The sequence below is a fragment of the Calypte anna genome, chromosome 7 (genome assembly GCF_003957555.1).
Source record: "Calypte anna isolate BGI_N300 chromosome 7, bCalAnn1_v1.p, whole genome shotgun sequence".
Taxonomy (NCBI): domain Eukaryota; kingdom Metazoa; phylum Chordata; class Aves; order Apodiformes; family Trochilidae; genus Calypte; species Calypte anna.
Genome location: NC_044253.1, coordinates 27,509,264 through 27,531,101, shown reverse-complemented (window position 1 = coordinate 27,531,101; position 21,838 = coordinate 27,509,264). Strand labels below are relative to the sequence as shown.

Genomic DNA, 21,838 nt, shown 5'->3' with positions numbered 1-21,838 from the left:
ATATTCTCTTTCAAAGTAGCACAATGATTTTTCTGAATTGTAAGAATTTTCTCTGAAACAGAATATCATCCTGGTATTACCAAAGAAACAAAAAGTCTTACTGCTATAATCCAGAAAACTACAAAACTGAAAGAAGAGAAGCATTCTTATCCATATAAATGGCCTTCTGATTATGATTTTATCTGGAAGCACCCTATCTTATCCATGCCATCCATGAAGCCTTAACTTATTGCCCCCTCCCCAGCTTCCATCACCTCTGATGATGCAAGTACAATTGAAATTTTTAAGGGTGAGATCCTCACATGAAGATACAGTCTGGACTTTGTAAATCAAAAGCTGATTTAAACAATTTTTTTTTAAGTTAGATGTTGAATTTATAGTTATAAACATAAGTCTCTCAGTGGTGACATGATGTGCAATTCAAAGGAATTCCCTGATAACTTGCAATGTTTGGTGGGCCACGAGGCAAGAGACATGGGTTAGTAACTGGTTTAATGAATTTACTGAAGAAGCCACTGCTCCAGGAGGGAATATAGCACTGTGGTTTTGAATAAGAGGTGAGATTAACTTCTCCCCAGTTGATATCTTTGTCAACTGGGTGAAAAATTGTGGATTTTAATTCCTTTTCCATCTTTTGTTCTTCACACAGGCATGTCATAGGCAGGTTTCCTGACTATCCTAATGAAAAGGCAGGAGGTTCAATGGCTCTTTTTACAGACAAAACTCCAGAGCAGGTACTGTCACTCCTCTAATGTAAAAGGTTAATGGGACTGGGGAAAGAATCTCCACAAAATATATCTGTTTATTTAAGGTTTTTTTCATAGCAATGGCCTCAAGCACTCCAGGAACCTTATTGTTAAAAAGCTTTTTGCTTCAAGTTAAAGGGTTGTTTTCCTCCAAGGTAAACCACAAAACTCACCAAAATTGATTCCCTTTCATGATGTACAGCCACTTAGTTATGGAAGAAAGTGCCCAGGCATGCAAGTTACACAAAAAGAAACGTCTGAAGTAGCTCAGAGCAATGACCACAGCTACAAAGAGTTCCTTTCCTCTTGCAAAATCCATGTAGTTAGGCTGGTGCTAGCTACTAGTAGAAATATATAAAAAACAGTTGATAGAGTGTTGGTTTAAAACAGACATTCACCAAAGCTACCTCAGGGGGTGAAATTGGTTCCAGTGTGTTCACATTGCCTATCAGCAGTCTAGCAATAATTTCTTAGTTTAAGCAGGAAGAGTTTCTTCTGGGGGCAGGCTTGTGCCTTGATATACTGCCAAGGATCCATTAAGCAAGCTTAAACAAGGGGCACATTCAAGTGAAGGAAGTATCTCAGTTTATATTATGCATTCTTATCATGAACTCAGATGTTTGGTCTGGTAAAATCCCTCTTCTGATTTCTCTGGCTAATAGAAGTGACTGATTATCTCTTCCTCTGATCAAATGGGTGTCACCCAGAGAAAGGCCATTTGAAGCAATGAAGGCAGTGGTTGGCACTCAGAGCCATTTCCACCCTCCACAATGATCCTGGCAGGATGATGACCCTGTTGAGGGAAGTTATAAACAGGAAGCCCTGCACACAGGAGCAGGATATGAGTGAACCAGGCATGGTGGCTTGTAGTGGGCTAGGAAAACTGGACTGTCAGAAGCTGATCTCTGAGGTCCCTTAAAGCTCCCCTGTGATACAGACTGTTGTGTTCATCAGCTGCCTGCAACTGGTGGTCTAACACATAGATGTTAAAGTGTTATTTTAGATTCAGTCCTTCCTGAAGGTGTAGGGAAAAGCCTGGGGCGTGCTAGCAGCATCTGTGTGGTCTGAGAAGATGTAAATACAGCATAAAACACAATATTCTGATCCTCAGTTACTTTGCTTACAAAACTACGCAAGGAAGCAGCTTCAAACAGCTCTCTATGCCTGGTTAAAACTGGGCTCAGGATATATTCCTGATTTTATCCAAGTACAGAGTACACTAAGGTCAACCCCAGAAGCCTCATTAGCTAAGTCACTCTGTTATTCAGTCCCAGACAGAGGGAAGGAGTCAGTAAAGTTTTCAGCTTCTAAAGTGGAAGCACATGCTGGAGAGTCAAGAGGGCTTTGTTAACTGCTCTGAGCAGCAGGGAAGCCACCCAGCAAGCATGGCTTAGTGCTGAAGGAGGCTTCAGGGGACTTCAGGCTAATTAGACCTGCTACCAACAAGGATAAGCACCGTTCAGTGAGAAAACACTACAAGAAATTGTACTGAGCAAAACTGGATATGGTAGATTACTCCGGAGAAATATATTCTTCCTGTCCTACTTCCAGCTTTGAATTCTCAACTTCAGCTATTTTCCTGCATAAAAAAACTGAAGGAAGTAAGAAGTGTGGAGACATTTTTTTACCACCTGTTTTTTCCTGCATAAAAGAATAATACCTGGTAGAAGAAAAACAGCAAGTATTTTCCCAGCAAGTTTTCACTAGGAATTACCTGATCTGCAAATACTTTAGGGCCTGTTTTTTCTCTCTTCTTAGCCAGCACAACCAAAAGCAGAACATGTATCACATAACCTTAAAAGATACCCAGAATGCAGCTGGCAAAAGAAAGTTCAGTACATTCATAATTTTACCTGAATGTCAGACAAGTAAAACTTTTTTTCTCAACTGAGTCAGCTGCCTATTAAAAACCCCTCAGGCAACTGGTTTTGTTCCACATTGGAACTGGGCAACATAGTAAATGAAATCCTGGTCTCATTAACATTAGTGGGAATTTTGTCCTTGACTTCAGGGGAAACAAGATTTCACCTGGTGTATATATTAGCTTCTGTGAATGGGTTGGTTACTCCCAAGTTAAACTCTATGGAAAATCAGGACTGAACTGTATTTAAAAAGCAAACATTTTATAAGACTTAGGTAAAGACACTTTGAGGAAAATAAAATACAAATTAATCACTTCATGAACCATTGCTGCATTATTATACATTCTATATTTCTCTATCCTTTGGCAACTGTGACCTTACTTTACTTTGTACCATAGCTGGCCCTCAGCACAAACTGCTTTCATGACATTTTACAAGTACCTTTCAAAAAGATATACCAAAGAGTTCCCAAAGCAAACTTAGTGGTTTAGCCAGAAAAATATGTACTGTCTCTTGACTGAATAGAAGCTTTTCTCTATATACTCTTCAAGAAAAATTTAAAGTCCTATGACACCGGTGTTATCTCCCTGCATCTGTTCCAGATGTCTGCCTCTAATATTTTTGCATGTTTTTCTCCAAAGATAATCATAAGATGTGGCAATTTTCAGCTTTGCCCTTATACTGCTGCCAACAAAATTATGATCTCTTCCTGTAGTTCATTAAGTCTCATCACCATAAAAATAAGCCAAGAGAGTTGCTGTTTAGCAGACACATTCCCTGTCTCCCAATTTCCCCTCATTAAGTCACTTATGAGGAGATAAGCTGCTTGCTTACCAAGAGTTTGGTTGTACATTCAATTTCTTCATGGAGGACAAAGGAATTTCCACAATGCTGTAATTACAATATCTGATGCAGCAGCATCTAGAAAAGGGGCAAAACCCAGTATGTTAGCTGCTGTGCAGGCATAGGCTCCTGATCCTAGCTTGACACTCTGTACAATAATATTCTGCTGCATTCATTACTACCAACACCTGAAGGTCCCCATTAATCCCAGTAATCACTTTGTGCAAGAGATCCCAAGTAGTTAATATTTAATTAATATCCCTGACTGTTTCCCAGGTAGGGACAGTAAAATACAGTAAAGTACTACAACATTCAGACACAGCCTTAAAATAGTCCAATTATTTCAGTTTAACCATACAGGAAGACAAAAATGGCACTCAGTTTCATAAGCTGCACAAAAGGCAAATGTGTTCACCTCCAGAGAGCAATTCACTGCCATGAAGCCATTCAGTGGATGCTCCAGCAGCTCTCCACTGCCTAGGGATATGAACTCTGAGGTCAGTAGTTTTGGTTGTGTGCCTAAAGCCAGGCACTGTCAACAACTCCTTTTCATATCTACCATCTACTTTCCCTAGAAAAAAACTTTTACCAAGCAAATAGAACAGATTTTTCGTAAATCCATTTAATGGAGACTGACATTTTGAAGTGTTTGCCAGAAGAACAAAACAAGGTAAGTGAATTTAACTGCTTGGGTGGTGTCTGCTAGATGTGAAAAAGAGAAGAGCATGCATAAGTCATGGACAGTCATAGACAAACATGACTGTTAAAGCCAACTGGAAGATTTTGCAAGATCCCATATTTTGAATTCATTTTTGCAAGAAGCAAATCACCAGGGGGGTTTTAAAAGCTTAAGCTTTGCTTGCAGGTGCACACCCAAAAGTAAACAGTACTAAGAAGTTAAAAGCTACACAATCAGATTTGCCTTTGAAAAGGAATGAATGCAGAACACTGGCTCTCAGCTAGCTCAGTGGGACAGAGTCCCAGGCCCACCATGATGAAAATACCATCTCCAACTGACCAAAAATATCACCTTACAGAAATAATCAGCTTATGGAAGGAGTTGTAATTAAATGTCCTCAAGCTAAGGGGGCAGAATGGGGGGAAGCATGTTCATAGCACACTGCATGTTGGGTTCAAAGGATGCAAATATGCAGTCTGAAGTTTGGCATGTTACTGTGGGACAGGGGATAACAGCTCTGACCATCTCAAAAAGTGCTTTTTTTCTTGAACAATTTTTTTTTTAGTCTTAGACTTCAAAATAGCTTCTTCCTGTAGAGTTAATAGTCAAAGAAAGCATTTTCTCTCCAGAAGCACTAGGTATGTGCATACAAAGTGTTTCTGTTCAAACTGGTTTTAGATGCAGAATTACAAAACTGTGAGGCTGTGTCTTACCCATTGCAGCTGGAGATCCAGAACTCCCAAACATATTCTATCCCTCCATTTCATTTATGCCCACAACACGAAGAAAGACAAGAAGCTCAAGTAAGGTCTTCTCTCAGGGGATGAGGGAAAGTCTTATTTTCAAGGAGGAGTATTTATCCCAAGCATCAGCTTGCCTGAGCCAACACAAAGCTTTCAACAGCTGAGGAACATAGAACATGAGTGATTCCTGCTTGCAGCTGTGGGTTTTCAGGTGCTGAGATGTTTCTCAAAGAAGGGGATTTGCACTGCAAGAGTTTAGAAAAACACTCAAGCTGATGTATGAATAGGAAAGTCAATTAGACTTTCATGGGATATTGGTTTAGAGAAAAATGTCTTTTCAGCCTCAGAAGAAAACATTACTGGGCAAGAGTCATGACTAGCATGATAGGAGTCCTACGGCAAGACTAGAAAGAAGAATATAATTCATTTGTTCTTCCTGATGCACATGCTGTTCCCTATAGTAAGAGTTCTCTAAGTATTTTCAGCATAGTTTCCAAAAGAGGAAACCTAGCAAAGAAAAAGGGCAGTCTAAAATAATTTAAGCAGTCTAAAATAATTTAAGAAGACATGTTTTTATTTCTACTATGAAGTTTTCATCAGGGGAAAAAACTTCATTAGTAGCTGTAAGGGAAATTACTCTGTACAGAGGAATACAAACTATTAATCCTCTGCAGTTATGAAGCTGCTTAGAGCAGAGGTGAAAGCAAAGCTGGAGAAGCTGCACCAGTGGGGGATAGAGGAGACCTGACACAGAAAAGAAAAAATTCTATTTGTTCTGTCATTCTCTTTTGGACAGCAGAGCCCCACTTCAGCTAAGTCAGGCTCTGCACAGGGATAGCATTGCCAGCTGCATGGCCTCAGAGCATTGCACCAAAACTCTTTGGCATCTCAGACTACATACACGTTACCAAGGCATCCAGGAAATAGACTGTCCAGGTGTCATTTGTGTGTCTTCAACCTCTGCCTGAAGTCACTGTGCATGTTTCTAGGCTTGGCTTCCTGCAGTATTATGTTTCACTCAGTGCAAGCACCATTTTTCTCTGTTACCTATAGGGACTCTTAGTTGCAAAGCCTTGCACCATAGCTCACACTGCAGTTCTGAAAATAGCAAACAAACTCCTATTTCTTCCTACCTTACAAACCTGATGAAAGCAAGACAGAAGGGTAAGGACAGTTCAACTATTCAGTCCCATTAGAGGAGGTTTGTGAGGAACTTCATATAACCCCTTTCAGTATCATTCAACTGCATTAAAAACATGAAAATAAGTCATTCCAATCAGAGTCTGCATATACTTAAAATCTTATCAGTAGAACTCACAAATACTGCTTAAAATAAAACCCTTTTGTCAATCACATGTGCTTTCAGGTGTCCTGTGGGATAAAGCCACCCCTGAGATGCTGAAAGTGGTTGCAGATACCCTTTGGTAGGCAGTCAGGGTGGAGGTGGCCAGGTGAGCTTTCTAGCAGGGTAGTAGCATCAATAAAGGATACACTTGGAGTAGCTCTGTTGAATTTGGATACAGCAGGCCTTCTGGGACACTAAAAACCTATTTTGAACTCCACTCAATCTGTTCATCTATTCTAGGGAATGAAATGCTTCACTGCTTATCAGCACAAGATATGACTGAACAGTGCTTGGGGTTTAAATTACCATATTTAATTAAATGTAGGATACTGAAATGCTTGGGGAAATCTACTAATGAAATTTCACTGGCTGCAAAGTATAGCCCTTGTCACTGTCTCCCTTCCACTGTCCAAGCTTCAATGCATTAAAAGACAGTCTATAGAAAAGAAATATTTTTACTGTTACAGGAAATATGTCTTACAACAGCATTTTTTAATTTTCTACTCTTTCATGGTATTGCCTATATTAATGATCAATTTATAAACTTCAATGGCCACAGATTTTTCTGATTTACACTTATCAGTAGATAATCTTACAAAAGAAGACAATGAAAGGCACCTGGGAGCAAGAGATTGGTAGAAGCAGCAAATTTCACCCTCTGCCTTTTCAGATAGTAAGGTACAAATGGCCAGGAACTAAAATTATGGAAAATTATGTTGCTGTACCCAGTTATCAGCTGCTAGTGCCTTGCAGGGATAACGATGCCAGGCGATCCATGTATAACTGTCAGAATTTGTCACAATATCTCTGTCCAATCTCCCTCACTAGAGCAATTTCATTCTTTAGCTACATATTGAAATTAGACACACCTCAGGGCAATCTCTCAATATCAATCTCTATAAAATCAAGCTGCCTTAGAAACACTAGGACAAATTCATAATCTGAGTCCAAGTCCAGAGGGAACTTGAAGTTGTGTGTCATTAGGATATTGTGCTTCTGGGTCTGCTTCAGGAATTGGTCTTACTCCCTAAAAGCCCTCACAGTTTGGGACCTCTTTTTCCAATGACACATTGGGATAGTCAACACCCATATTAAAGTTTGCAGGTGGGAGAGCCCTCAGCATAAATGAAAAGGATTTCTCTGTACTGGTCAGCCACAGTGGAGCTCAGAGAGCTATGTAGCAATGTATTAGATATCAAGTTTCCCCAGTATTGGAAAGCTGAAAGCAAGGCAGGTAAAATACACAACAGCTCATGGATGCTGTAGCACATGTCTAACACCTTGCACAAGAAAGTATTTGACCAGCTCTTCACTTTTCTTTGTTTCTTTCAGGTCTCTGCAGAACTGGCTGCCTTACAAGAGAAGGCGATGCAGAAAAAAGACGCAGGGAAGGAAAAACAGAAAGAAAAAGCCCCACAGAAAAATGGAAAGAAAGGAAATCTGTCTGAAGTAAGTCCAGCTTATTCAGCCGTGTGTGGGCAGAGGCTAATAATTTTCATTAGAGTGGCCACTGAGGCTTCAGGCTTAGGTTCAGAAGACAGACACTGGCCAGACCCATTCAGGCTTTCAGTTACCTTGATGATTCTGGGCAAGGAATTTTACCTCTCATATTTCAGGAACGACCACTTGCATGGCCATGACACTTCCATGGGAAGGTGCAGACTGCCAGAGATGGAAATGGAGAGAAAAATACACTTTATGGCTTTGACATTGTTGCCAAGTGCATGCACCTTTTAAAACACTGTTGCTTATTTTTTCTGCAAAGTCCCAAAATGGTACCCAGCCATCTAACCAAGTACTTCCACTGTTAGGGTTGGGTACAGAGAAGTTAAATACTCCCACCCCTTCACACAAGACTTAGGATACAAGTACTTTAGACTCAGTCAGATGCCTGTGTCAGAGCTGGCAGGCATTTCAAACTAATTTATAGGTGCAGTTCTGTATAGACCAGCCTGGGGGTTTGTACTGCAAGCCAGTATTTTGTCAGGCTAAATAGCAGTCACCCATTTCAGTCCACATTCTGAGACTATGAAATTTCTTTTGCTTAATGTCACAGTGGACACCACTTAATGTGATATACTCCCTAAAATCTTTGTTATATGGTTTCACAGTTGGAATGCTTCCAGATTATTTTAGGAGCAACTTTATTGAGGAAAACACCTGTGAAAAAGACCAAAGGACATCTTCAAAAGCAATCTATGCAACAAACAATTAAGGGGTTTGCTTAAAGCAGCAACTTTTGTTTCTCATTTACTTCAGTGTATAAACAAGGTTGAAACAATATTTTTCTTTAATAAGGGTCATTAAATCTCTCACCAAGTATGTGGAGTTTTCTGGGGCAAGCCTTACTCTTCACTGCAAGTTTAGCACAAAAAAACAAGGTTATGACAAAAGTCCTAGCCCTAAAACCATATAACAAAAAGATGACTTCTTGGGCAACAACCATTAATCTAGCCAAAGCTCTCAGAACAGATAGCCAGGAACCTAACCTACTTGAATGTCTATCTAGTTAGGAGGTAGATATCTAATTGTTACAACTTGTAACTTAAATATGCTTTGTTTTCAACCAGCAAAGATGCTATTTAGGTCATATGAAACAAAGTTCAGGTTTTATGTAGTGTTGTTTTCCACTCTGTAAATCAAGGTGTACAGCAGGCAACCTCCTTAAATGTGTTTTCCAGGCTCTTTAAGCCTGACCTTGCATTGCCAGCTAGGAAGGGTAATGGCTGCTCCTGAGCAGCCAGGCAGTTTTTTAACTTGCAGTCACAAACATCTTCAGGAAGTGACACTGTTGCAGGGTGACATTATCACAGAATTAATGAAGGTGTAATGCTGCAAGCAGTGGGAGGTGATTACTGGTACCACATCATTTTATCTTGGTGCAGAGCAGAGACATCCTGGGGCAGTAACAGAAGGGAAAGAAGTCTAAAGAGTCAAGACAAGTAATACTGGTACAAAGTGGTGGTTTGCTCTTCTTAAAACTTCTGGTGACTTGTACTAGTGCCAAGTTCAGCTGTGGGGGACCATTTCATAGTATCAGCACATACATAAATCAGCATATGCACTGCAGGACTTGATGGAAGAGATCAAATAAAATTACATGTTCAAAGGCAATAGTTTAGAAAAGCTTTCACAATTAGAGAATCTGAAGACCACTGTCATTCACAGGTACCAAAACCTGTATCATTTCAGCACAGTTCCTTTGGGGAACATTCACCAGGGTGTCCTCTGATGGCTTTGCCCTTGTCCTCACTCCTTCCAAACTCAGAACCACCCCCATCATTCCTCTTGCCTCAAACAGGGAATAGAAAATGCTGTTCCAGACACTTCAGTCTAAATCATAGTGAGACATTAATGCTCAGGCATGCTGAAAATGCTAAACCCAACCCAAACTTCTGAAACTGGATAGCAACTCACTCATCTGCTTAAAAAGCTGACTCACAGGATGCATTTGATTCCTTGTTGGTTTTGCACATTTCACTAGGTAAGAATCAACAATAGCAAAAGTTAATCTCAGCCCCCTCACAGCCTCTGCAAGGTTGTTTTGAAATGGGGTTAAATACCAATATAGAGCTCTTGGGCTTTATAACTTGGTGTTCTCATCTCTTCAGCCATCACAAGTCCTGCCAAGTAAAATTCTGAGCCATTATTACCAGGTTGTCTACAGTTCATTGAGAAAGAACAAAGGGAACATTCTCTCTGAGGGTATAACAGGGGGAAAAGTAGTATCTAAGATCAGTTGAGAAGTATTTGGAAAAGTTCTAACAGCAGGACTATTAATTTAATAAGTGCAGGCTATAAGTCATAGTGATTCAGGCAAAATAAAGACCTGCTCCTAAATTCAGTTTTCAAAGAAAACAAGAATTTGATCCCAGAAGGAAATTTAAATGTTTCTGGAAAGCCTGATAGCAATCTTTAAAAAGGCAGATTTAGTATCAAACACGCTTTGTTTTCTTTTCTCTGTAAGATGCTTTCCCATTTTACACCTACAGAAAAAAGAACAACTTCAGCACCATATAATCCTTTTTCAATAGCAGAACACACATTTAGACCAGTCTGGACTGCTTTGCCTAGTAAAATGTTACAACCTCTCTGTCTCAGCATACACAAGCAGGGCTCTGCATCTTTAGATGTCATCCAGAAACACTCAGCAGTGAGACAGATTTTGAAAACAGGTAGCAAAATCCCCATAGAAAAAGTGCAAAAATGGAGTAAATTCAAACTTTTCTGTTTCATGAGAATCTGCTAGTGTGGGCTGGGCTTCAGCAAGCTCAGTTTAAGAAGGATGTAGAGGTCCTGGAACAGGTCCAAAGGAGGGCAACCAGGCTGGTGAAGGGACTCGAGCACAGGCCCTATGAGGAGAGGCTGAGAGAGCTGGGGCTGTTCAGCCTGAAGAAGAGGAGGCTCAGGGGAGACCTCATCGCTCTCTACAACTACCTGAAAGGAGGCTGTAGCCAGGTGGGAACTGGACTCTTTTCACAGACGACCTTCAACAAGACAAGAGGACACAGTCTTAAGTTGTGCCAGGGGAGGTTTAGGTTAGATATTAGAAAGAATTTCTTCACGGAGAGGGTGATCAGGCTATGGAATGGACTGCCCGGTGAGGTGGTAGATTCTCCGTCCCTGGAGACATTTAAAAAAAGACTGGATGTGGCACTCAGTGCCATGGTCTAGCAACTGCTCCGGTGGGTCAAGGGTTGGACTAGATGATCTCTGAGGTCCCTTCCAACCCGGCTAATTCTATGATTCTATGAAGCTTCAGAGGAATATTCACCTGGTTATTTCCATATCTCTGCTTAGATTGAAACATGCTTTGGCTCAAGGTGCCTTGGCACACTGAATTCAGAATAAGCATGGAATCAATCAGCTGAGCACAGAAAAATGCATCAGCTGACTTTAAAAAGAAAAGTTCTTTATACGATGGTGATTCTGATGCTCTTTACAGTGGCAAGAGAGGACAGCATTCTGCAACTGTCCTTTAGATACACAGCAGCTTTGATCTAAATTTATGACAGACTCAACATTATTATTTATATCAGTGGATAAAATCAATGAAGCTAGTAATTAAAACTATTTATTGGGGGGTTTTGCAACAATAGGAGAAGCATAATGTGCCCTGTGCTATTAAGAGGCTAAAAATTAATAGCCCTTTTTTTGGCTGTTCTGGGGTGGGGGGTTTTGACTTCTTTTTAAAATAGTTAGCAACTATCAGTATTTCCTCCTAGAACATCATGGTTTAGTCATTTTCTACAAAATGTCATGGAAGAATGTTGAAAGGAATATTCCTCCAAAAGATCCAAGGAGGAATCTCAAAATGCCATACTCTGCCAAAATTGAGAGTGTCTTAAAGTAACCAGGAATTTGAACTCTGGGTGTCAAATCCTCAGACATTTAGTTTTGCTTTATGAAAATGGTTCTTTGTGCATACTGACAAAGCTCTTAAATCTTTCAAATATAGCTACAGAGCAGAGGGCAGAAGTAATAAATGTATTCAGGTTTTGCATGGGCTTCTGGGCCCAAACTTTAATTACTGTAGTAACTCTGTAATTTAAAACAGATACAGTTTTATCCAGGTCATGTGAATTATTATCTGCTGGTACCAGGTATGCAACAGCATATTTAGGGGGGTTGTTTCAGTGTAGGTTATTCCAGGAGCTTCATTTTGTACCTTGCTGATGCTTACAGATCTCCCACTGGTTAACAAAGCCTGATCCAAATTGTGCTGTCTCACATAAATCCAAATTCACCTCCTCCCCAAGCAGTGATCTGATTTTCCACAAGTAGAATCATAGAATCAGAGAATGAGTTGGAAGGGACCCACCAGGGTCATCAAGTCCAACTCCTGTCCCTGTGTAGGGCACCCCCAGAATCACACCGTGTGCCTGAGGGTGTCATCCAAATGCTTCTTGAAGTCAGGCAGGCTTGGGGCTGTGACCACTTCCCTGGGGTATTTGTTCCAGTGCTTATCTGCCCTCTGGGTGAAAAATCTTTTCCTGAGATCTAACCTAAACCTCCCTTGATTCAGCTTTCCTGCCATTTTCCCACGTTCTATCCTCAGCCGTAGGAGTGAAGAAATCAGTAGCTGGCCATCCCCTCCCCTCCTGAGGAAGCCATGGACTGCAATGAGGTCACCCCTCAGCTTCTTGTCCTCCAAGCTGAACAATGCAAGTTTCCTCATAAGTCATCCCCTCCCAGACCCTTCACCATCCTTGTTGTTCTCCTTTGGATGCTCTCCAGTAGCTTCCTATCTTTTTTATACTGAGGTGCCCCAAACTGCACACAGTACTCAAGGTGAGGCTGCACAGAGCAGAGCAGAGCAGAGCAGAGCAGAGCAGGACAGTCACCTCCCTTGACCTGCTGGTGGCACCGTGCTTGATGCACCCCAGGACACAGTTTGTATCCCAGGACACAGTTTGCACCTCAGGACACAGGTTGCCCTTCTGGCTGCCAGGTCACACTGCTGGCTCCTGTTCAGTTTGCCATCAGCCAGGACACCCAGGTCCCTCTCTGCTGAGCTGCTCTCCAGCCACTCATCCCCCAGGCTGTACTTGGCACCAGGGCTGCCCCATCTCTGGTGAAGAATTCAGCATTTTCCCATGTTCCCCTTCCCATGGTTGGTGACTGCCCATGGTTGGTGACTGCCCATCTCTCTAACCTGACAAGGTTTCTCTGTCCTTGAGGGACTCAACCATTCCTCTCAGTTTTTTGTCACATGCAAATTTGCTTAAAATTCCTTCCAGTCCTACATACAAGCCCTTGATAAAGATGCTGAGGAGGACGGGGCCAAGGATGGAGCCCTGTGGGACCCCTCTAGTGACCAGTTGCCTGTGACCCCATTCACTGTCACTGCCCCTGTACTCAGCCCTGGTGAGGCCACACCTCGAGTACTGTGTCCAGTTCTGGGCCCCCCAGTTCAGGAAGGATATCGAGGTCCTGGAGCAGGTCCAAAGGAGGGCAACCAGGCTGGTGAAGGGACTCGAGCACAGACCCTATGAGGAGAGGCTGAGGGAGCTGGGGCTGTTCAGCCTGGAGAAGAGGAGGCTCAGAGGAGACCTCATCGCTCTCTACAGCTACCTGAAAGGAGGTTGGAGCCAGGGGGGGGTTGGGCTCTTTTCCCAGACGACTTTCAACAAGACAAGAGGGCATGGTCTTAAGTTGTGCCAGGGGAGGTTTAGGTTGGATATTAGAAAGAATTTCTTTACAGAGAGGGTGATCAAGCATTGGAATGGGCTGCCCAGGGAAGTAGTGGATTCTCCATCCCTGGAGATATTTAAAAAGAGACTGGATGTGGCACTCAGTGCCATAGTCTAGCAACCGCAACGGTGGTTCAAGGGTTGGACTTGATGATCTCTGAGTTCCCTTCCAACCCAGCCAATTCTATGATTTTATGATACTTTGTGCTCAACCTGTGAGCCAGTTATTCACCCATCATAGAGCATGGTTGTCCAGCTGGATGCTGGATATTTTGTCCAGGAGAACTCTGAGAGACAGTATCAAAAGCTTGCCTGAAGTACAGAAATATTACATCCACTGGCTTCCCTTGATCAGCTAGGTGGGTTACCTTGTCATAAAAGGAAATTAAGTTTGACAAGCAGGACTTTCCCTCATGAAGCCATGCTGGCTGGGACCATTAACTGCCTGTGACTACTAACTAATGTTTTTCAGATTTATGACTGATACAATGTGAAGAAACTTCCATCATTTTCTGACAAGTTTTTCCATCCAAAATACTGTTTCAGTGATGTTTCAGGAACATGTCAGTGGCATTTATTTTTGACAGGATAACATCAAAATGTTTTATACAAAGCTGAAACAAAATCTTTTGATTCTCAAGATACACCAGGATCACTATTTTTCTTTCTGATTACAGATTAAAATTAGGTTTCGACATCTTGGAATTGCCCACAAGCTGGGGAGTTCCTTGGGGGGATGCAGGGGGGAAGCAGCCATAGAATAAGGGGAAATGAAAATCAGCAAGGTAATTTAATTTACATGTTGCAAGTCTTCTACCTATATTATGTTCAAACAGGCCTGAGTTTAGTATTGCATCTTCAGTAGTTCAACTGATGGACTGACTGCCCCTTCTCTTCACTCCAGGAGACAAAGCCTCCCCATAGCCTGTTAGGAAGGTTTTACTTGGTGAAATAGTGCTGTTGTATTCCTCAAATTAAACCAAGTCTTTAAAAATGCAATGAAAATTATGACACATACTTGCAAAGTTTCTACATATTAATATTCTGACTTTTCTTTTCATATTTCTGCCCCTCCCCCAATCTAGGAAAAGGAGGAAGGCTGGAAAATGGCTCCCAGTAATTTCCTTTCAATAATGGAGGAAGGAAACAGTCAATACAAAGGTCAGTAGAAAAAGATAACAATTACAGCTGGAATGTTCTAATTCAGCTTAATCTGAATGTCATTTCTATAAGGTCAAGCTGGGTAGCTGCCCAAACTATGGAGCATTAAAGAAATTAGGACATTAGGTAAAAAGCTATTTAGGAAGGGAGTCTCTCATAAATTTTAAGTCTTAAGAGTCTCTCAGAATCACCAAGCTAATTGTAAGGAAAGTACATTTCTGTCTAAGTGAAATTGGCCAAACTAGAACCAAAGTGCTTTAATGTTCATGCAGGGACTTTCTTGGATCTTGAGGGCAACTAAAATGACATCTGAATAGCAGATAATTCAAAACCACTGCACTGTAGATCAGCACCAATGTTTTCATGTTCCTGTAGCTCTTTTTCTGGTCTTCCTCTCATTCATGGTACATGTCCATGGATTCATTCACCTACACAGTTTAATGTGTACATCTCTGTAGATCTACAGAGTCTAATGATATTATTTTTGGTTACATCTAGTAATATGAGGATCTCCTTTTCAATCAGGGGCATTAGCAATGCTGCTGGACTATGAATATATTTGCCTCACAGTGTGTGCAACTCAAAAAACATGTTTTTTTCCCCAAAAAACATAACTCAAAGTTGCAGCTAGGAGACTGGCTCTGCTTTCACTTGGAGAAAACATTCAAAGATGGTGATTTGCTAGATTTAAAAAAATGTTTTTTGCAAAAGGACATCATGTTTTTACCATCTCTCTTCTGCCCTCTCCTCTATACTTGGTGTCTTTGTCTATCACCTAATCTCTTGCCCTCAGAGTGTTCCCTACATGCACAAGTCAGTTCTCAATCCCATGTGCTGGGCCTAGAAATGAGCATGGAAACCATGTGAAGTTTGACATGGAAAGGAGCACCTACCCCATGAGCTGAAGAAAACAACATGATGGGACTCCAAAAGTCAGACAAGCCAAATTAAATTCCTCAGTTGTACTCTGTGCCTGATCAAAGTCCTCAGTTGTGATGAGTGGGGTTTTTTTTTTTTGGTTTTTTTTTTGTTTGTTTGGTTGATTGGTTTTTGCTTGGGTTTTTGTTTGTCTTGGGGGGTTATTTTGTTGGCTAGGTTTGGGGGTTTTTTGCTGTATTCATACTATATCCCCAAATCATTATTAAAAATATAATTTCTGCTCCCCATTCTGCAGAGTTAGTGGCTTGCTGAAATTCCTGAGATGAAAAATCTCCATTACTCCCTCCTGCTGACAAATTAATGGCATCCAATTTTCTGACTAGTTTGGATTTTCTGGAGAGAAGGAAGTGTACAACTTACTTGCTAAATACACATCAGTCCAGTTTTGCCTGACTTCTGATTTCTAACAATTAGGATTTTCTTACATACTGTAAATCATAAAGCAGTTCAGTTGTCCCAGACTACTCAGAAATGCTACATCACAACCCCACTGAAGTCGAGAGTTTTAGATAAGGATTAAATTCATCCATATTCCTTCTTTTAACTGCCCAAGAACATTTTTTGTGCTTTCCTATGCACTCAGAACAAAACAGCACCTTGCAACCAGAGACCAGCAATAGCAAGACCAATGTTTCCCACCTGGCAAGTCCCAAGGGCACTGAAGGAGCAGTGTAGAGCAGTGTAGTTCCATGAGGAGCATCTCTAATGCTCTCCGATGCTCCTCATGGAACACTCTGCTAGTAAGAGATTCAGAGGTCACTACAGAGGTCAATATGTTAGTAAAATAGGAATAGAAACTCCCAAATTTCTCAACTATCTCAAATAATAACAAATCAGGGAGCTTAGGAGAGGCTGGGGTTTGAGAGGTTTATGAGAGCTTTGGGTGTTCATCACCCAAACTGCATCTGAACACCAGGACTGCCATTGCTAACAAGGTACCTCCTTTGACCTTTGAAAGAAGGGGTTACTCCTGCTAACTTTGGGGTTACTCCTGCTAACTTTTTACATGAAGATGAGCACTGAATTTGGGGTGTTGTATTCCTGTATGCCTCAGGAGCCCTCCCAAGGGCAACTCAGCAGCCGATTAACTGTCTGTGCAGCCTCTGCTCCTATCCAGGCACTTGAATCAGATGTCTATAGTCAGGCAGTGTGAGTCCCTCTGTCTTCCCATTATGTACTGCCAGCACTTGCAGGTAACACTGTAATCATGTGCTGAACCATTTTCTGCACAGAACACAACCAGAAATCCTCAGAGTGGAAAGAGCTCTCCTGCCAGCTTCAAAGAATAACTGCAGTTCTCTCCAGTACACAGTTAAGAGTCTACAGCTCTTCAGTTGAGCTTCACGTGTTGTATTTCTGTTTTGTTTTATTTTTGTCTTCAAGTGAACCAAGGCAATTCTACACCATATTTTGTAAACAGCTGCTAATTTGCCCTGCTTCATTCACAAGCATTTTATGCTTTTTATTGCAGTACACACTTGAACACAATAATGCCTGATAGTTATTGAGAACAATTTTAACTTTTCATCTGGCCATGGTTAAGGTCATTCTTTTCAAGGCCTCCAGAATCAAATCTAAAACAACTTCTGAACAGAACAGTGTAAACAGTTTCATGTATTTTATGAAGGGATCTTGATTAAGGAAGCCTACAGATCAGATGCCTACAATGGAATAATTTTAAGAGCCCTAATGTATGTGTCTGAAGTTTATCTAAAGGATAGTTGACCAAACATTTTTATTTTGTCACACTGCACCCACCCCCACCAACATTTACAGTTAAGAAAGTCTTTCCCTTGCCTGAAATGAGTTGCTTCGTTCCTAGGTTACTTTAAATATTTAAAACTATGTAGATCAATTTTCATAGATCTAAGCATTTCCACTTCAGTTTCCCCCCTCTGTCTACCAAGCTATAACTGCTTTCCAAACTTTACTGGAATTGACAAGAATTTTGTTTTCCAAAAACTGTATTTGACAGTTTTGCTAGCTGCTAAAATACACTGCCCAAGCCTTATTTACAATGCTTATCTACTCTTGTTGGAAACAGCCAGTTTCTGGGTGACATCTCCTTTTACTCTGGAATAGCAGGAGTTTATGTAGAGCAAATGTGAGCAAGTCTGAATCATTACCCTCATCTTCCTGGATTTTATTTCTGCTGTGCTGTGCTAAGAGGCAGCAATGTGCTATTTCCCCTGTCATACAGTGGCCAGTTAATACTTGATTTGCTTAGTGCTGCAGAAGATATCTGAGTTCAACATACCCCATGGGCCAAACCTTAAGATGTGTTGACACTGTATTTTTTAACCAGCCTTCAAAAGTTTAACAACTTTTGGCCAGCAGTTTGAAAGTAGTTATTTTAAGAAAAGCTTCATGTTTCATGTCATTGTATTTGTTATTAGTCATGAGCTGCTATCTGAAATTCAAATATATTGGGTTTAACCAGTCTGTAGAATGAAAGCTTAACACTACTGAGATGGTGATGCTAGAAGTCACATTAGCAGACTGGGCAGTCTTTTTAGTCCTGGAGTAGATAGGTAAATAACCTATAAAATAACCCAGAGATGAACATGCACTATTTTGGAAGAAGTGATATGAATTGTACCAGGTACACACACATGCTCCTATAGCTGGATGACCCTGTCTGTAACAAAATATCAGACTATTTTGACAAGTCAGTGACAAGGTAACAAACATCCTTAGCCTCCTGACCTTACTTTAAAAATTACTTTCAAACATTTTGTTGATCTATAAAAGAATAAGCTAGTATCCTATGTCTACCCTTCTAAAGTTAGGGACCTCTAACCTAGTGGCTAATACAGCACTTTGAAAACTTGTTGACAGGCAAAGGAAGCTGCCTAAGCTGTGAGGGCTGTCACTGGTTTGCCTTTAGTGGATAGTAATCACTGATTTATAAAATTACAACAAACAATTATGAACAAACAAACAAACAAAAAGAACCAAATAGAATAAAAATCTATGGATGTCTATGAAAAATAAATATCTAAAATGTGGTAGTCCTGTGAAAACATAGCACTTGCAACCTTTTGACCCAGTCAAGAAAGTGTTTTAAAATTCACATAACTGCCATGTAATATTCCCTTTCCCCAGGGATGAAATTCCAGGCTAGTGACCCTGGAGGGACTACCTTTTACCTAGGGCAAATTAGCTTTTCCTTTTGAAATATTATGTGGCATCTCTCATGCCATCTGATTACCCACAAATAGTTTTTAAAAATTAGTGTCTATACCTTTGAGTTTCTTGCCTCATCACCAAATAACCCACTGTCCTTCTCCAAATCTACCTTTTTCAGTTATGAAATAAAGACTACTCATCTGCATAGAGCTATTCCCTGTGTGTAAAGCTGCAAATGCTATGCACATAATTGGACTGAAAAATTCTAGGGTGTGGAAATAGCAGCCAGTGTTATATTAACTGCTCTAAAACTTGAATGGTCTCCTATGACTGCTGTGGAACCTTTACTGAAATTACAGTGCCTTAGAAATAGCAGTGGGTACCCTGTACAAAGCAGCTTCATAAAGGAACCTATGTCTTAAAGTGGAAAGCTGTCATTTAAAATCATCTGGAAGCTGAATTAGCACACATTGCAGGAGATTAGCTGTAATTTATAGAGATACTCACAGGGCTTAAAATGCAAGGAAATGAAAGTTGCTAATTGTCCTTTAAATTAGCTCAAAAACACATAGCAAGAAGAGAGGTATTTCGATTAGGAAAGGTACCTTTTGCTTGTAGCAGAGAATTCAGATATGCACTGAAGCTGCCAGACTTCATTTAGTTTTCTTTCTAAAGAGCGAATTGCAGCTTGCCTCAACAAACAAACAACTGCACTTCAAGATGATCTTCTTTATGGAAAACAGGTGGGTTTTGATCATTAGTTTTCACAAGCTTGTTTTCTTCCTGGCCTCTGGCCTCATTATCTGTCTTTTACCCAACACTAAAAACCAAATGTGCTATATCAGGTGGACCTTGTATCTTTCTGGAAAAGACTTCAACTCCCTAGGCTCTGTGTGGCTGTATGTCAGATGGATGCAGGTTACTGCTGTCAGCCTCACTCTCTTCTCCCTCCCATTTCCATGTGCTCAGTGCAGGCTTTTGTGCCTATTCCAGGTCCATAATTAGATGTCACAGGAATTGCTGTGAAGGCTCAGTCACAACCTTGCAGCAGCTTTAACCTGGGTTTGGGTATAACTGAGCAGGAGAGAACAAGGAAAGCTTCCTGGTTTAAATTAAACATCCACCTTTGGTTCCCAGGCCTGTGTTATGCCAGCCAGGAATCATGCCCAGAGGGCACACTCCTCACAACAGAAGTCATCTTTGACTTCTTCATGGTCAATATTTAAGCATGATGCTGGTAAGCAGAGAAAACAAGAAATGTTAGAAAAATGCTAACATCAGGCACAATATGGTCTGACTGATGCTGTGCTCTGGAAGGTGAGCGACACTCAGGCATTCAGCTTTACAAGCAGAAAATTACACCCTTCACATCCCATTATCCCCCTGAAATCTGAGACCGATTTACAGCCCAAGGCAAAAAAACCAAAAAAAGTTAACCTCAAGTTTTACAGATCCTAGCACAACGTGTCTCTGAACTTGGTACAGGTCTCTAGAGCCTGCTATTTTCATATAGCTAATAATTTAATAAAAGCTGCCTACAACTACCTATTTTTTGCTTCCAGAAGCAGTTGGAGAAAGCAATGGCTTCTGTAACTCTTTTCCCCTTTCTTTCTTTTGGATAATAGTCTTTTTGCAGAACAGAGACGAGAGATGGGATTTTCTCCAGGATCATGACCCAGAGCTGATCAAAGAAGAGAAAAAGGAAGATGTGGAAGAAGAGCTCAGAGAGCAGGTGTGATTACAATAGGGAGAGGACACTAATAATGGGCATTGTCTGTGTATCTCTCTCTGTTGCCATAAAAATTGGCCCTGGCATAGACCTTACCTCCTCCCAGAGTCCCTGCTCTCTGTTCTTTGCTTTAACACTTGGTTAGCTGAACATTTGTCTGAGGTGTGTTGGCAAAACTGAAGACTGAAAGATTCAACTGTGTGTGTCTGGATAGGTTGGTGAATTGATACAAAAGAAATTGGAAAATCTCAGACTGGCTGTGGATGGAGAGAAGACTGACAAGCCAAAAAAAGGAAGCAAAGGCCAAAAGGGCAGCAAGGTGAGAGGATTCAGTCTAACTATCAGTTCTGTTTCCAGGTACAGAAGTGTTCAGCACAAGCCCTAGCCTCATAGACACCATTACCAAAATAGTTCCTTTAAGCATTTACTGAATCATAAGTCAGAAACCTTTAAAAAATTCTATTCACCTGCGACTGTTTGCAAGGCCTTTTCCTTTAGATGTTATTATTCCTTAACCTTTATAAATACTGCTTAGAGTGAGTTGAAGCATTCCAGAGATAAATGATTACAAGATAGATCAGATTTTCAAGAGGCATAGACATCCTCTGGCAATCCTCTGATCCAGTCAAACAGGAAAATCCAAGCAGTCCCTCTTTTTAAGATGTTAGGATCAGATTAATAGAGTCTTCCAGGGAAGACATGGATCTGAGAGCCATCAGGTTTTCCAGCTGCTGGCTGTTTTCCTTCTAAATGAGGACTAGTTAATGTGTTTCAGAACTGTACATCCAAAAAATGCACTCTGAATGTCTTGGCGTAGCATTTCATGAATCCCTAACAACACATGGGGCATGTACAGCCAGGTACACATTGCTGAGCTACTTTACTGCTTACATTTGAAGGGTTTGGGAACTTGTGATTAAGCTATGTTTATTTAAGCATGTTAAACACTTAAAGACATACATTACTTTAATGTGTGTTACCCACTGAAACAAAGCACACAGCATGTTCACATCTAGTTTAACAGCATTACCATATGCAGAATTCCACAGCTTGTGGTTCCTAGAATGACTTACCCAGGCATTTGTACTATAGATCATGTCAGTGCAAAATGACTCAAAGCTTACAGACCCTACTAGTCCATCAGCAGATCTACTTAAAATCCTCAGGGCAAATAGTTAACCATAATCTCATGTTGTATTTCATTTCTATAATGCCTTTAGCATGCAAATACTTGCTGTGGCAGTACTGCTTCTCAAAATTATCTTTAAAAATACTCTTTCACCTGACAATGGTGCAGAGGCAGTTTAATAATGCAAGACTGGAGTGACTCTGAAAACTGATACCACTTGGATTGCTAAAGTTTCACAAACAGTGTGGCTTAAGATTCCCAGAGAAAATATTGCAACAGTCTCCCCAAAACTGCTCTGGGCAGATGCATTCAGATCAGCTGCTCAAAATCTTGCTTCAAG

General features: G+C 40.8%; 1 protein-coding gene across 1 annotated transcript in view; it reads left to right on the top strand.

The window, feature by feature from the left end:
• The window catches only part of IQCA1 (IQ motif containing with AAA domain 1), a 140,169-nt gene that overhangs the window by 55,078 nt on the left and 63,253 nt on the right, over positions 1–21,838 (top strand). The window contains exons 8-12 of the mRNA XM_030454667.1: positions 650–734; positions 7,551–7,667; positions 14,503–14,572; positions 20,266–20,372; positions 20,584–20,688. Coding sequence (XP_030310527.1) covers positions 650–734; positions 7,551–7,667; positions 14,503–14,572; positions 20,266–20,372; positions 20,584–20,688 — 484 coding nt within the window. The remainder of the gene's footprint in view (positions 1–649; positions 735–7,550; positions 7,668–14,502; positions 14,573–20,265; positions 20,373–20,583; positions 20,689–21,838) is intronic.